Raw genomic sequence first — 16,585 nt, 5'->3', positions numbered from 1 at the left:
TTTCATTCATTTACGCTCAGGCTGAGGACATGGCGCCTTCACGGGGCTCATGGTCTGATAGGGACCTGGATATGCAGATGACCGCATGGAGTGAACGAGTCCGAGGGCTGCAGTTAAAACCAGCGTGGGATCCGTGAGGTAGATGAGGCAGGTCTGATTATCCCCGGGGAAAGAGACTGGCAGGGAGGGATTCACCCAGCAGGTTGCACAGGCTCCTTCCTGCCGCCACGCGCCTCTGATGCTGGCCAGCTGCTGGGAATTCTTGCTGGCTGTCTCTTTGCAGACATCTCCGCCTGCCTGTCTGGACGTGCCCAGGTGACCTCAGAGAGTCAGAAAGAATTGCATTTGTCACCTCTATTCTCTAATTGGTTAGTGGAAATGGTGCAGGCATCTGCGGTCCTAACACCTGCTTCAGGCAGGGGGAATGGAGGCCTCCAGTGCCCCCTAGACTCATCCCGTGTGTCTGGAGTTGTGCCCTGGCCTCCGTAACAGCAGCCCAGTCCATCCCTGGTATTCCCAGTATCGTGTGGAACGCACATTCTCCCGGTGTTCCTTCTAGAATCCTCTAGATCTGGATCCTCTAGATCCCTTTGAGAGAGCTGAGGTGTACGAGGGGATCCATCTTACCAATTAAGACTCACCTGGTGACTTTGGAGAAGTTAATTCAGTCACTCCCCATCTTTAAAATTTTCCCTTCCCTGCATGACAAGGATTTCTTCCTTTCATCATCCCAAAGTCTTTCTCATCCCCAGAGAGGCCCTTTTAACCCACTAATCAAATTATGGCAGACTTTCTTATTTAGCGAGGAAAGACAAATGAAAAGAAAAAACAGGGAAGGAGAAAGGCAGAAAGGAAGGGAGGAAAGGAAGAGAGGAAGGAAGGAAAGAAAGCAGGCAGGAAAAAGAAGTCAGTGTTTATGAGGACACTACTATGTGCTTGGCGCTGGTCTAGATGCATTTCCATGTATTTGCCACATTTAGTCCTCTCTTTGCTTCACACTGCATGCCTTCTTATAGACAAGGAAAATGAAGCTCAGAGTGGTTAAGGCACTTGCCAAGGGTCACACAGGAACTTTGAAGCTAAATCTGAAACCACGTCTGAGTCCAGAGGTCATGACCCTTCCAGTATATTGAGAGGTGTTTAAAATACGTCCATGGAGTTTCCCTTTGCTACCAAATCGCTGTCGCTTACTATAAATGGGTTAGGCTCCTACAGCGGAGGAGCATTCACCATTCGACTTCCCTTGCCACTGTGCCATTTGGTGTAAATTGCCTCTAACCTTTTCAGAAAAGAGGCAGCCTGGAGTTAGGGTCAACAATAGAGACCCATCTCTGCACACCAAGGTCACCTTGCACGGAGGCACAGAGCAAGTGTCACCTTCTCACCTGACAGATGGAGAAGCCAAGGTTAAATGACTTGCTCAAGACCCAGCGGGAACTGAGCCAGACTGCAGAGAAAAGCTCAGCCTCTTGGTTCTGAGAAAAGCTCCTCAGCCAAGTATTTTCAAGAAGTGGGTGGAAGTGCCTGGGAGCTCGCCTTCTCGCCTCTAATTTCTCTCAGATTCTTGGAGAGCCGCATGTATCTGGCACTTGCTTCAGCAAGCACGCTGAGAAGGGTCCAACTGGCATTTATTTAATTACCATAAACAGATGTATCACTTTGGCTTCAATGAGGCTGGTTCTTATTGTGCTCATCAGCCTGCCTGTTTATGGGGAGGCCGGGCCAGGCATGGCAGGCGGCAAGGGGTCCTAAGGTGCCACTATGTGCCCCACTGTCTTCCATCCCATCCCCATGGGGGGCGTGGGGACGGGCAGGGGTCATAGGGGATGGGGTGCCATGGCACTTCACTCATGGTGGGGGCATTTTCCTTACAATTCCTGTTATTCCTTCCACATCCAGGTCCCCTGTGAGCCCCATGGCAGCCCTTTGGGCCTCTCCCCAGATGTCAGGCTGCTGGAAGAGGGGTCTGGGGTTCACTCTGGTGATTTCCGCTTGGCAGTGTCTGTTTCAGTGTTTTCCTTCTGCTCTCCAAAGTCAGTATAAACATTCCTCTGCATTTCTCCAGCTTTCACCCTGGAAGCAAAGCTCACACACATCAAACATTTTTCCATTTCTTCTGATAAGCTCACCTCTCAGACTGATGCCTCCCTCCCTCAGTGTGTCTCACAGGAGTTTTGGAAAGAGACAGTGTTCGCTAGGAATTCGGGGAAAGGTTTACCAGGAATCAAGATGGAGGCTGAGTTTATATTAGATAGAAATTGGTCATCAAAATTTCCTTTCTCTTTGGTTCTGGAAAAAAAAGATAGTAATAAATATGGTGGCCAATGAGACAGGAAATTTCAAAGGCCTGCGGATCTTCTTAAAGAATGGGTGTGACATAGTGAGAGGCTCTCTTAAAGGACATTTTCGCTTTTGTATAAAAAAAATTTCCTTTGTGGCCTGTTGGTTGTTATCCCCATGTTTAGAGAGCAATTTTCTTTTATGATGTGGTCAACCAGCTCCCATTGTCATTGAGAAGCAAGTGGACAAGATAATCACATGCCCCAGATTTGGGGGTCAGTGCTAGTTTCAGACATCTGTCTGCCTGTTAAAATATGTAACCATTTAGGGGCGCCTGGGTGGCTCAGTGGGTTAAGCCGCTGCCTTCGGCTCGGGTCATGATCTCAGGGTCCTGGGATCAAGCCCCACGTCGGGCTCTCTGCTCAGTGGGGAGCCTGCTTCCCCCTCTCTCTCTGCCTGCCTCTGCCTACTTGTGATCTCTCTCTCTGTCAAATAAATAAATAAAAATCTTAAAAAAAATATGTAACCATTTATCTATTTTACTTATATTGAGGTAAACCTGTATATAATGTTATATTCAGGTGTGCAACATAGTAATTTGATTTTTGAATACACTGTAGCGTGATTGCCACAACGAGTATAGGTCTGTCTGTCACCGTACAATTGAACCCCTTTTCCCTTTCTAACCACCCCCAAACCCCTTCCCTCTGGTAAGCACCAGTCTCTTCTTTGTATCTGTGAGTTTTGCTTTGTTTCATTTTGTTTTTTTTGGTTTTTTTAGATTCTACTTATAAGTCAGATCATACAGTATCTGTGTCCTCTGTCTGATTTATTTCATTTAGCATAATACCCTGAAGGTCCATCCATGTTTTTGTAAATGATAAGATTTCCTTCTTTTTTATGACTGAATAGTAGTTCATTGTGTGATATGTGTCTATAGATATAGATATTTATAGATGTGTGTGTGTGTGTGTGTGTGTGTGTATACACACAGAGAGACAGATATAGAGGTACAGATAGATATCATATGTTCTTTATCTGCTTGTCCATTGATGGACACTTAGGTTGTTTCCTTATCTTGGCTACGTAAACAATGCTGCAATGAACAGAGTGGTCCATATAACTTTTTGAATTAGTGTTTTCATTTCCTTTGGATAAATACCCAGGAGTGTAATAGCTAGATCAGGTAGCAGATCTACTTTTAATTTTTTGAGAAACTTCCACACTCTTTTCCATAGTGGCCGTACCAATGTACATTCCCACCAATAGTGCACGAAGATTCATTTGTCTCCATATCCTCGCCAACACTTGTTACTACTTGTTTGCTGTTGTTGTTGTTTTAAATTAATAACTGCTGTAACAGGTGTGGGGTGATACCTCACTGTGGTTTTGGTTTGCATTTCCCTGATAATGAGTGATGCTGAACACTTATTCGTGAATCTATTGGACATCTCTATGTCTTCTTTGGAAAACTGTGTTTAGATTCTCCACCCATCTTTAAATTTTTTTTTTGTTGTTATTTTTGCTATTGAGTTGAGTTCTTTATACATTTTAGATATTCACCCCTCATCAGATATATGATTTGCAAATATTTTCTCCCCTTCAGGAGGTTGCCTTCATGTTGTTGCTGGTTTCTTTTGCTGGGCACCCATTTAAAAAAAAAAAATGGTCATAGAGGACAAATTTATTTTATGCAGAATAATTTGGAGCTGGGCATGTAGATAAAGTTGTTGCAAAGTTTTCCCTGAAGTATTTAATGCAAATCATCATTTTTATTGAGCCTGAATTTGGAAGACTGTGCTCTTTGTGGAAATTCCAGGACAAACAATTGTTTCATCAAGAGGGAGAGACAGCTTAAGACAGAGGTTAAAATTGGGGTGACTGGGTGGCTCAGTGAGCTGCCTTCAGCTCAGGTCATGATCTCAGGGTCCTGGGATAAGGCCCTGATGGAGCCATGCATTGGGCTCTCTGCTCAGCAGGGAACCTGCTTCTCCCTCCCCCTCTGCCTGCCTCTCAGCCTACTTGTGATTTCTCTGTCTGTCAAATAAATAAATAAAATCTTAAAAAAAAAAAAAAAAAGACAGAGGTTAAAAGCACCAGCTAAACTCGACTGCTTGGACAAGTTACTTAATTTGTCTGTGCCTCAGCTTCCTCCTGTGCAAACTGGGGATAGGCTGATGGCATTGTTCTGAGGATGTTAAAAAAGGCAATTCTGGGAAATCACTTAGCACAGCAGCTGGCAGTTTATAAGTGCTCAGTAAACATTAGCTAATAATGATAATAATAATAATAGAAGCGCACACACACATAACTAGTCTTAACTTGGGTTCTCCAAAATAGAGCCCAACATAAGGACTTGGGTGCAGTAGTTTATTTGGAGGGCAATTCCAGGAAGCAGGGGAGGGAGTCAAGTCACTGCTGTAGGCTGCAGGGGCTTGGCTCCACCCAGCAGCATAGAGAAGGCTGGAGAATGCCTCCCAGGACCGTCCTCCAGTCCAGGCTCCAGGAGCTGAAGCATCTACGTGTGGACTTGTTGAACATACACAAGGGTGAGTAAGTCAGGATCCCACTTCAGTGTTTTTAAATTATATATAATGTACTTGATACTAGTCCTCTGGCCAAGCAAGCGGGCTCTGTTGTTCGTTGTGAAAAGAGGATACTAATAGGTGACTTAGCAAGAAGGCTCCGCCACCATGAACAAGCTCTTCTACCTTTTTCCGCTTCGGTGTTCTGTATAATGGAGAACAGTAATAACACAGCACTTCCTGGTGCAAATTAAACGCACAGGATTTAACACTGGTCCTGGACATAGCCTGCCTTCAGTGAATGGTGGCCCTTTTGGGGCTCTTAATGTCATTATTGTTGTGACTGTGTGCATACCTGCGATAGCAGAAAATGATTGTCTCAAGGTTTCGGGATGTGTGGCTGGCTTAGCTTACTGTAAGTCTCAATATACCCCCGATTTATAGAAAGGATCCCTGAGGTTCTAGGTTTCCTGGCACATATTTGGTGAGGTTGTAGGAGTTAGATCTCGGGGGCCTTGATGTCTGGCTGCCAAGCGCAACAGGTGGTTAGACTTGCTGGCCAGTCTTACAAAATCTGTTATTGATCTCTATATGGTTCTCTCTAGTGTGGGCCTTCCTGATGCCAAGTGAAGCCCATCTTCCCTTCAAATGGGGTCCGCAGTGGCCTCTCTCCTCAACTAGAGGACATTTTCCAGTCTCATCCTGGGAAGCCCAGCCTTGCCCCTTCCTCAGGCTACTCTCTCCTTGCTGGAGTTCTCGCTGCCTCGGCTGGAGACAGCCTGTAGCACACCGCTCCCTCCTAATCAGAAACTCCTGATTAAAAATACATTAAAGGACAGAGGAATTATTAAGAGATACAGCATCTTGCAAGTAAAACTGACATTTCCAGTTAGACCACAATTCTAAATGATCCACAAGGACCTTGTTCTAAGGCTAAAAACATTAGGCTGGTTTCAGATCTGTTTTCACGAAGCGTGTTTTCATCTGGGGCCCATGGGTAAGATGAAAATGTAGCTTTTTTATAGTAGAACTTGATCCATCTGCTATTTGAAAGTCTTGGGCTAGGGCTTCATGGATTTGGTGACTTCATTTGGCGCCTCATCCCTGTGCTCTCGCTGTGTAATTGTGCTAGTACGAGAGACCCAAGGAATATTTACCTTTTGATGCCCCACCCCTGCCTGACTGGTTTCCATCCAGGCATGTGCCTGGGGACAAGGACCCCCTGGGAAGATGTCCAGCATTGCCACCAAGTCATATTAGAGCGGCAGTGTCCTTAACCAGCGTCCTCACCCCCAAGCAGTATGGTGTCACAGAGCAGCTGACTGTGCCCCTCATCAGCTGTGACCTTGGGCAAGTCACTTCATTCCTTTGGTCCTTGTTTTTCAGATCAGGACCTGGAACTTGGGTGTTGCTCTAGCTCTCTTTCCCTGAACAGACTGTGCTTTGAAATCTTAGTCACTCAACACAGGTCATCTCAGTGCTGCCCCTTCCCTCTGTCCAGTTGGAGTAGGAGAAGTTTGGTCATGCATACATGCTGGGCAAAAGAAGCTCGGTCAGCCCTTGGACACCAGATAACATCAGTACCGGAACCAGCTTCATAGTAACGGTGATCCCTCTAAGTGGAGTATTTATTACGTGCTAGGGGCTGCACTCAACACCTGATGCCCGTCACATGACTTTGTCCTCAAAGCAGTCATTTTTACAAGTGAGGAAATGCAGGCTAGAGGAGGTCAGAGCGATCGCTCAAGGAAAGCAGCCTCATTGGACACGACCCCAGATCCATCTGACTCCAAAAGTCAGAGTTTAAGGCCTCAGCTAGAATAGCACTCTCTTCTTTCCCTACACTGCTTTCTCCCTTTGCCTCTCTCCTGAGACTGGAGTGGCCAGTTACAGACTGGATAGGGCAGAAGGGTCTTGTTCACCTCCGTTTTATTCTTTCTTCCGCCATGCTGGGGGTCCCGTTTCCCCGTCCACTGGCCTTTGCGTCCTGTCATCTTGCCCCACTCTTTGGATGCCACGCAGGGTCCAAAGAGGTTGGCACCCTCAGACTCGCCATTGACTGTGTGAGTGTGCATGCGTGGGTGGAAACTCAGGCTGGAGTGCAGGGGACCCGGGTCAACAGGTGAGCTCAGTACTGTTAAAAACTCCCCTACGATAGTGGGATCCAGGAATTCTTCCTTGGCTCAGAAGGGGAGAGCATCTCTCTTGCCCTCCCTCGATTGTAGAGGCTACAACCTTGACGGAGGACCGTTCTCCCTTCATCCCTGCCCCGCACAGAGGCAAGCTGCTTCTCAAGGCAGGATGGACTGAAGTGCAAAAAGAAAAGGTCCCATCTCCCTGGGTGCGTGCGGTTTCTGCCCACCTCCATCTCCCCACCCCTCTGAATCTCTCCGTGGTGTCACTCCGCTCAGGTCCCCACCCTCCAGATCAGGTGCCCCTCGCAGAGCCACTTACCCATGGGCCTACTCAGCTGCCACTAATGAAGTCATGCATAAGTCATGAGGGGCAAGTTTCAGGATGGGTGGAGATGGGGACTGTTCTGCACGGCTCCTGGCTCTGTGAATGCAGGGGACCCAGCTCTCCATCCCGTCCCGACACAGGCACCTCTGTCCTCCTGAGACCCAGCCCCTCTCCTGTGGGACGGATGGGCTCAGAACCCAAGCCACGCTCTATTTCAGGGGCTCTATCTGAAGCTACGCAGTAGGGACAAATCTTACTTTTATATAAGGCATGAACAATAATTGTTCTCTTTAAGACCAAGGGCAATTCACAAATATCAAGAAACAGCGAGCAGGAGGCTTGCAGAGAGGGAGGGAAGGCAGAGAAAGACAGCCAGGTCGGGCAGTGGGGAGTTGCCAACAGCTTCCAAGCAGTTGCTTTCCTCATAATGACCATGTTGACAATAACCACTGCTGTTTACAGACTCTCTCCGGCAGACGCTCGCCTCACGTGAGCTCATTTCAGCCTTATGCTGCTATAGCAGGGGGATATTATTTTCCTCCCTTTTAAACATGAGCAAATGGAGCATCTGGGAGCCTAAGTCATTTGTTCAAAGTCACACACATCTACAAGTGGCACAGTCTGGATTTGAATTCAGGTCTGGCTGCCCCAAAGACCATGTTTTTTTGTTGTTGTTGTTTTTCCCTACACCCACTTCTTCTATCCGTATTGATCTGCCAGATTTAAAGGTCTATGCTTTTGATTATGTGTCTTTTTCTTCTTTGATTTAAAAAAATGCAATGTGCATACATTCCTGTTAATTATATTATTTTTTAAATAATTCAAAAAAGAAAGGAAAAGAGATTTGTGGCGGGGGGTGGGGGTCAGGGGAGGAGGATGCAGAGGTTTCGATTTGCTACTGAAATGTGGGTTTGGTGAAGGGGGGATGGTAGGGTATGTGATACAACCCCAAGGTCAGACTGCTGGCCCGGGGCTGATGGGTCACAGGAAGGGGGTCGCTGCAATTTTCTCCTCTGACAGCATGCACCCAAGGAAGGGATATTTAGTTTGGATTGATTTGAAGGCAGCCTGGGACAGCGTAGGGAATGTTGGCCTGGCATTAGGAGACCCAACTCATGGTTCCATTTCTGTCATTCAGTGGGTTGACTCTGCAAAAGTCCCATAGTGGGTTGAAGGGTGGCCTATAAGCTGATATGTGCACATCCTGATGCCTGGAACCTGTGACTATTTATAGAGCAAACAAGTGAGTATGGTGTGACCAAAGGTAGGTTTAAATTAAAGATCTTGAGAGGAGAATCTTATCCTGGATTGACCAGGTAGGCCTTGAATGCAGTCCCGTGTCACTTTGTAGGATAGCCACACAAAGGACAGGATGCCCAGGGACCAGAAGGAGGCCATGGGACCACAGAGGCAGAGATTGGGGTGATGTGACTGCAAGCCAAGGAACACATGGAGCCCCAAGAAGCTGGATGAGGCAAAGAGCAGATTCCTCCTTGGAGAGCCTTCGAGGGAGCACCACCCTGCTGACACCTTGATTTTGGACTACTGGCCTCCTGAGCTGTGAGGGCATTTGCTTCTATTGCTATAAGCCGCCCAGAAGTGCCGGTTCGTTACAGCAGTTCTTGGGAAAGAATATACATCGCTCCCCCTCTCTGGCCTCAGTTTCCTAGACTATACAATAAGAAGGTGTGACCTCCCAGCTCTGACTTGCTCCCTGTCATTCCCCGAGCCCCAGCCCCTGGGGGAGGACAAGTCTCCGTCCTCCAGATCAATCCCTTCCAGGTGACACGAAGCGTCGAAACAGACCTGTTTCGCCTGTGAGAAACAGAGCTGTTGGGGTCAGAATGACTTTGTGAAGGGTAAAATTCCTTCACAGGCAGTTATTTTATTTTATTCTTTTTCCCCTATTGTTAATTGCTAGAAAAATACTCTGCCTTACCCCGCGGTAGTGATCCAAATAGCTCTGACCTCTTTGTGGATTTCAAGAAATGCTTTCAGAACCTGTTCCCTCCTTTCCGCCATAGTTTCTGCACCCTGAGGGGCCGTGTGGTTAAGGGAGTTGCACAGAATTTGCTTTGGGGCTGCTGGATAAATGGATTGCAGAGGTAATCGCCTCCCCTCCCCTCCACGCCAGCTTCAGCCTTCCTGCAACTCCATCACTAGCTCCCAGCTAGCCAAATGACTGCCCGGGGCTCGGGGTTGTTAGTTATGGGACTCGGGAGCCTCATTTGCAATCATCATTAACCAGAAAAGCTACATAACTGCTCCGTGCCCGCAGAGTGGGGCGTCCTACACTAGTCACAGGAACCCGAGGGCTGGAAGAGGCTGCTCGGGGAAGCTTACAGAAGAAAGCCCAGGGAGCGACCACCACCACCACCACCACCACCACGTTTCAGCCCCCCTCCGTTCTTTCCCAGCCCCTCCAGGGTGCTAATGAACCACAAAGAGACTCAAGACAGGGCAGCAGAGGGAAGATGGTGACATTTCCAGGCGACGGCAGTGGGATTCTCAGAGGTGGGTTATGTCAACAAGGGCTGAGTAAGCCACACACTAGCTATTAAACGATCTTGTCGGAAACGTTAAACAGCTTTAAAACAGGTATTGAGGCTGAACACTCCAAAGGCCACCCTGTAAATCTCTAAAAACAATGTTCAGGTCTTTAGCTCTCATTCAGCCCGTCTGCCTCGCACGCGCGTCGAGCAGAGTTAGTGGGGGCCCCCGGGCGAGAACGGGATTTCCCATGATGATCCCACCAACAGCAGAGGCGATGTTGGGCTTTGCCACACAGCTCTTCTCCTCGGTTCCCTCCTGGGGTGATCCCCCTCCTCCTCCATGCAGAGCCCCCCCCTCACCCATCACTCAACACACATTCATCCACACTGGTTGGGCTGGTCTTAGAATGAAACACATGTGTATGCTTCAAGTAATGGTACTAAAATACCTGGATTATAGCTTTAGTGTCAGGCAGGCACTGAAATGAAAGCCATTGTTGTCCCACAAGCCCCTCCCATCTCGTGCGTGCCTATGTGTGGGTGTGTGTGTATCTGCATGTTTCTGTCCATAAGCCCAAGGTGAACAGGCACAATAAAGAAGAGGTCTGGGTTGGGGAGCGGCAAGAGGCTCAGCCGGTTGGGCATCAGACTCTTGGTTTTGGCTAATGACCTCAGGGTGGTGGGATCGAGCCCCAGGACGGGCTCTGCAACCAGTGGAAAGTCTGCTTGAGATTCTTCTCCTTTCCCTCTCCCTCTGGTTCTGCTTCCCCCCTGCCTCCCCGGACACGTGCAATGTACTCTTTATCTCAGATAAGCCTTTAAAAAGAAAAGAAAAAAGAAGAGGTCTAGGATCAGCAGGACGGAGGTGTGAGTAGCCTTCCAGGACAAGTTGGGCAGTTATACCCTTTGTTCTAGCTGCTGGGATGGGTGAGCACTGGGGGATCTTACCAATGACTTTGGTACTGGCAGGGACCTTCAGAAGTTTGCCAGAATGCTTTTTGCTAGGCTTTTAGAAACCTGTTTATCAAGGGCTGTGGTTTAGAGGAGGAAGTTGTCCAGCCAGCCTCAGCACGGGGACAGTCTGCTCGGGAAGCGCTAAGGACTGACCCTTGAGGGCCTCTGGCTACTGCTACAGACCCTTCCCTGGAAAGGCCTGGGTGTGGGGACCGGCCATCCCACCCTTTGAAGGACATCCTAGAGATGGGTTGGGAGAAGGGTGAGCTGCCTGGACAGGGCATTATAGAAGTGGCTAGTGCAGATAGGAGAGGAGCCAGGAGAGAAAGGCTTTCTTGATTTGGAAATAAGCAGAAAACACGAGGGAGAAAGGAATGCTGAATCAGGACCAGGAGCTGGAGCCTTCCCCAGTGCCAGCCTGCAGCCTGCTAGCCACATTTCTGTAACCTCTGTGAATGAAGCAGAGGGCAGCAAGCCAGGGACACTGGCTTCTCGGTGGTCACCTTTCATGAAGTGGGAAGGGGAAATGGGGGGCATCATTTGGAATCCTATCTGTGCAAGGAGCCATCCATACCAGTGGAGACAGAAAGAGACACAGGGCAACACAGAGTGTCATTTGCACTCCATGGAGAGGCTGTGCTGCTCATTCTCCCTCTGCCTGTGCCTTGCTTAAAGCAGAGGTCCCCGGAGTTCCGATCCCTCGTGTTCCAGTCCAGCTGCTCTAAATGGCCCTTTTAATTAGGGGTGGGCTTAAGGGGTGTAATGGCTTGAACCAGAGTGTCTGCCTTCGAAGGAAGGCTTCTGCTTTCCACTTAGAAGGAAAGGCATCAGCTTGCTTGAAGGAATCCCAGGTTACTGAGTAATCGCCATAATAAGATTGAGAATGAAGGTGACCTAGAGAAGCACGGTAAATACACGATTTTCTCTGCTCAGTAAGTGAATTTTGATTATAACTCAGCACTTGCCTCCGGTCCTTGAATATAGTTAGCATTCTTGGGAAAAGCCCGGGAAAGGACAAAGTGCAAATATACTTCCACAAAGAACAACACAGGCTTCCCAGCCCTCACTGCAGCTGCACACAACCTCAAAAATTGAAAGCAAGGTTGCTGTCTCTGTCCTTGGTCACCATTTCGTGTACCAGCCTGTCATACCAAGTGTAGGGAGGCACCACAGATCAATAGCTATTCAGGGCTAACATCGCCACAACAATTTTTTTTCTTGGGGAAAAAAAAAAAAAAGAATTTTTTCCCCCATGTAGATCACAGCTTATTATATCCAAGGCATATTTCTGTGATCTATGGAAATTAATGCTTAGAAGGAGCACTTTTCCTTTGAGTTTTATTTGCTTTTTAACGTAAGTGGTAGGGCCAGCCACGCACCTATAGAATTGTTGCTGTAAAATCTCTGCAAAGCAGGTAGGACTTACCTGATGGGCCTCCTGGACCCTGGAAACACACAATGTGCTTATGGAGACACCATCAAGGTGCTCTGGGTTCCAGAGCTCTCTGTGCCTGGCAGGATGCAGGGGAATCGGACCCCCGCAGCATCAGCCACTCTCACCTTGCTTTGTTTACCTTGCTGAGGCTTGTTGGAGCAAAACCTCTAAGTGGTTTTTTACGGGAAATCAAGAGCCAAATGAGGATGTATTTGAAAAAGTGAGCCACGGAAATAGCCTCCCAAAGCATGTGTTACCTATTTTTATCTTGCTGCTTATATGGTTTCTAAGTGGGCTCAAGGCTTTAAGTGGATACTTCTAAAGTTCCACATGGAACCCCACAAGTTATGCACAATAACATAATTTTTTTAAAAAAGATTTTATTTATTTATTTGAGAGAGAAAGCACAAGCAGGGGGAGCAGCAGGCAGAGGGAGAAGCAGGCTTCTGGCTGAGCAGGGAGCCTGGTGTGGGACTCGATCCCAGGACTCCAGGATCATGACCTGGGCTGAAGGCAGACACTTAACTGACCTTGCCACCCAGGCGTCCCAACATGATTTTTTTTTTTTTAATTTTTCTGGAAGAGAGTGCTGGAAAGCACGTTCACCTCTAGTAATCCTTTTTAGCCATGAGCCAGAGCTGTGGAGTTATTCGTTCCTATGTCCATTTTAAAGGTGAGGCAGGGAAGGCTCAGAGAGATTGAATCATTCAAGGGCACACAGCTGGTCAGAGCCAACCCTGACCTCCAGCCCTGACTCTGAACTCCTGGGATTCACGCAGCAGGACAAACTTACCAATATCCAGGCAGACATCCCTGCAAGATATTCACAGATGCACCTCACCTCACCCCACCGCACTCCAAGATCTCAGCACCCCTCTCCTCCATCATCAGCCGCAGTCAATGAAACATATAAATTCAAACTTGGAAAAGGCTAAGTTTCATAAACAATTTTTAAGGGTGTTAAAATGCAAAATAGGAGTAAACAAAATTTCTTGCCATAGGGAAGTAACTAATGTAAAGTGACAAAATAATGGGAGTTGGAATGCGGTCTCAAAAGTGGCCATAAAATGGAATTCAGAATCATATTTTAGTATGTACGCCATACACTTGCTTTGCTAAGGGTGACTGGCAGTGAATTCTCATTTATAAAACTAAGCCATGAAGGCAAAAAGAGACAGTGGATTGAGGGGAAGGAGAGAGAGCGAGCGAACGAGCGAGTGCTTAGGAAGGAGAGAGCATGAGCCCCAGAGCAGAGTCACAGAGTGACTGGTGCTGGTCACAGACTGGGTACCTCAGAGGGCCAGTTCCTGGATCTGGGCACTGCCCCAGTCCCAAGGCAGCTCCTCACCCCTCCACCCAGGACTGGCCACCTCTAAGGCCTCTGAGCAGCCGTACCTCCTAGGGACTTCCAGGAACTGGGGTGCGGGGAGGGGAGGGGCACCCATCAGGGCTGACCTGAGGGGCTCCGGTTGAGGAGAGTCTGACGCTTTGTAGGAGTTTATAAAGCGATGAGCAACAAGCAACACTTTTCCTACCGAGAGCAGGGTCAGAATGACAGATCTGTCCTCACGGAGACCGTTCCGTGGCTCCTGCTGCAGACCCGCGCTCCTCCCTGTCACTCAGCCCTGCGCGCAGCGGGGAGGACAGGAAAGCAACTCCCATCGGGGCCATCGTTTAATTTCAAACAGAGCCACCGTGGGCTCAGAGTTTCCTCTTTGGGGAGTTCATCCGCGCCACCCCCACCCCGGCACCGTCTTCCTCTCTTCCGCACCGCCCCAAGCCAACAGCTCTTCATTCGTCTCCCTGACCTGGCTGTGATGGGGGGTGGGGGGGGGGCGTCTCTCCAGATCTCTGATTTGGGCTCTTTGGCGAAAGGGCATTGGCCTGGAGGCACAAATGCAGAGGCGGCGGCGCCAGACCGGCAGCAGCCGGCGGCCTGCGGTGATTCAGACAGCAGCAGCTCCCAGCCGGTTTCAGTATTACACAACTGAAGCAAATCCTGCCCCCTCCTGTCCCCGGAGCGAGGGGCGCAGCCAGCTCCCCGCAAGCAAACTCCTCCCGATCTTCCCAGCTCTCTCTCTCTCTCTCTCTCTCTCTCTCTCACACACACACACACACACACACACACACACACACACACACAGTCACACTGAGGCTGAGCACGATAAACACTTCGCAGAAAGAGTCCTCTCACCCAGTCCCCAGTTCCGTTCTTGGGGGCTCCTGCCCCGCCGCCTCCCCCTCCCCCAGCTACTTCAGAGGTCGCCAGAAGGGGCTTCCAAAATCCATGTGCTCGCCTGCTTTCCCAAACACATGGGACAGTCTGCAATTTGGGTAACTTTTCAAATCCTGTCTTCTGAACACTTGGCCATGAATATCTGGGAGCAAGGAGAGGACGCCCCCTACTCCCTCCACCACCTTCACTTGTGACCCTGACCCCACTCCTGGGCTGACAGCGGCGGGGGTGGGGGTGCTGTAGAGGGAGAAGAGGCCAGACCATCCCTCCAGTTGTTCCTGGCAAATCGGGGAACAACACGCTATCGCCGAGAGCACAAGACGCCTAGAAAGCCAGAATGAGCCGGGCTACCCCACCGGGTACCCGGTGCGTCCGAGACCTAGCCGGGGAGCCTTTGCTGGGAGATGCAGGCTCATGTGGGAGTCCCCGACGACGGAGAAACGACTGGAACCCGAACTGCGCGAATATAAAATGATAGACAGCAACTCACCTTTAGGTTGTGCGTGGGGTTTACAACGCAGACAAGTTGCCCAGCAGCGGAGAAAACCCGTTTAGCCTTGTAGTGCTGAAAGCGGAGGTGAATGAGATCTAACACAGCCCCAAAGCACTGGGTAAAGAAAAGCATCACAACTTTTGGGGGTGGGGGGGTTGTTGGCACAGGGAGGCAGCGGAAGAAGCTGTAAGTCCTTGGGCTCTGGAAGGAGCGCAGCCTCTGAGACACTCCGCTCCAGCCCGGCTTAGCGTGCCTTCATATTCATCATCAAAATAAGACGGTTAGAACCTTGCAGCAGTGAGGCGGCCAATCAAAAGGACAGAAATGTTATCCTTGAGGTGCAGAGACAGCCAATAACAAATGCCTCCCCTACCGAAACTCCCTGATGAATTGAGCCTGGCGGAGAATGTATTATTGAACATTACCATAGATCAGCTCATTGCATTTATCTTGTGATTACAGCCAACCATACATAATGCTGGGGAGATAGGCTGACAAAATTGATTGCTTAATGTGTCTCCATTTATTAATTGACTTAATTTAACATGAGAGCCTTTCTTAATGCGCTGGCAAAAACGTAAAGCATTTAAACCGCCAAATAGTAAAACACCCTGCTCCAAAGTAGGCAGATGGATAACGCAGATCGTGGCTCGGCTCACCAGAGCTGGTTGGGAGAAAATCAAATATTGCAAGACTCCCGATTCCAGATAAGGATTTGGCAGCATAGAAATGTGCATCTTTCAATCTTGTGCTCTCTGCAATTTGGATTTCAGCTCCTTGATAAATCTTACTTTCCAATCTTTATCAAAGGAAAGAATTTGTAACAAATAAAAGCATTTGGAGGTGGTGTGGGAGAGGGGATACATATATATATATATATATATATATATATATATATATACATATACATATATATATATATGCAGTAATTACTGAAGCCGGAAAATATTAAAGCATAGAAATGCACATATATATATATGTATATACATATATATATATGCGGTAATTACTGAAGCCGGAAAATATTAAAGCATAGAAACGCACAGAGTATGCTTTTAAAAATAATGAAATCCCTGATGCATGAATGCACACATACAGAAAAACCTACACAGAGAGGAAAGTGGCTTGTAAATCAGCAAAATAATTACAGATGTGGAGGGCCTCTGCTTGTCATTCATTTGCATATTGGTGGGCAGCAAATTGCTAATTAACCACTAGATTGTTGGAGACATTAGAATAGGGATTAGGAGCACACACACCACATCATTTGCTTGTCTCCCTGAATGCCAGTAGCACATTTCTGGGCTCCAGCAGGCAGGGGGCATTCCAGTCTCCTGACTGCCCTCCCTCTCTAGAATGGGGCTGGCGGGTGGGGGGGGGGCACTAAGCCCACTCACTGGTTCTGGAAGAAAGGCTCCTGAGCAGCACACAAGTGTCCTAGAGTATCCAGGGAACTAGTTCTGATGGCTTAGTTAGTCTTCGCCACAAACACAGGAGAGTTGAGTGTGTTGTGTCTCCCCTTGTCTTTAGCTGTTTCTCTATTGAGAGGTCACCCATTATCTGTGTGGGATGGATCAGCCTTTTGTGTGTGTGTGGGTTACACCTATGAGCCCATTGTCCCATCCTGAATGACTCTCAATGCTTGGGTTGTAATGTACGCAAAGTATGCCCACACCTAGGACACCCACGTCTATGACCTGGTCAGGCAAT

At 48.4% G+C, this 16,585-nt stretch overlaps 1 protein-coding gene across 1 annotated transcript in view; it reads right to left on the bottom strand.

Moving 5' to 3' along the window:
* The window catches only part of SIAH3 (siah E3 ubiquitin protein ligase family member 3), a 71,547-nt gene extending 56,370 nt beyond the window's left edge, over positions 1 to 15,177 (bottom strand). Inside the window, exon 1 of the mRNA XM_082700634.1 lies at positions 14,873 to 15,177. Within this exon, the coding sequence (XP_082556760.1) occupies positions 14,873 to 15,007 (135 nt within the window). The 5' untranslated portion in view covers positions 15,008 to 15,177. The remainder of the gene's footprint in view (positions 1 to 14,872) is intronic.
* Positions 15,178 to 16,585: the final 1,408 nt, after the last annotated feature.

Source organism: Mustela nivalis (assembly GCF_964662115.1).
Source record: "Mustela nivalis genome assembly, chromosome: 15".
In the NCBI taxonomy this organism is placed as follows: Eukaryota; Metazoa; Chordata; class Mammalia; order Carnivora; family Mustelidae; genus Mustela; species Mustela nivalis.
Note: the sequence above shows the minus strand (reverse complement) of the source record. Positions and strands in the feature narration are given on the sequence as shown.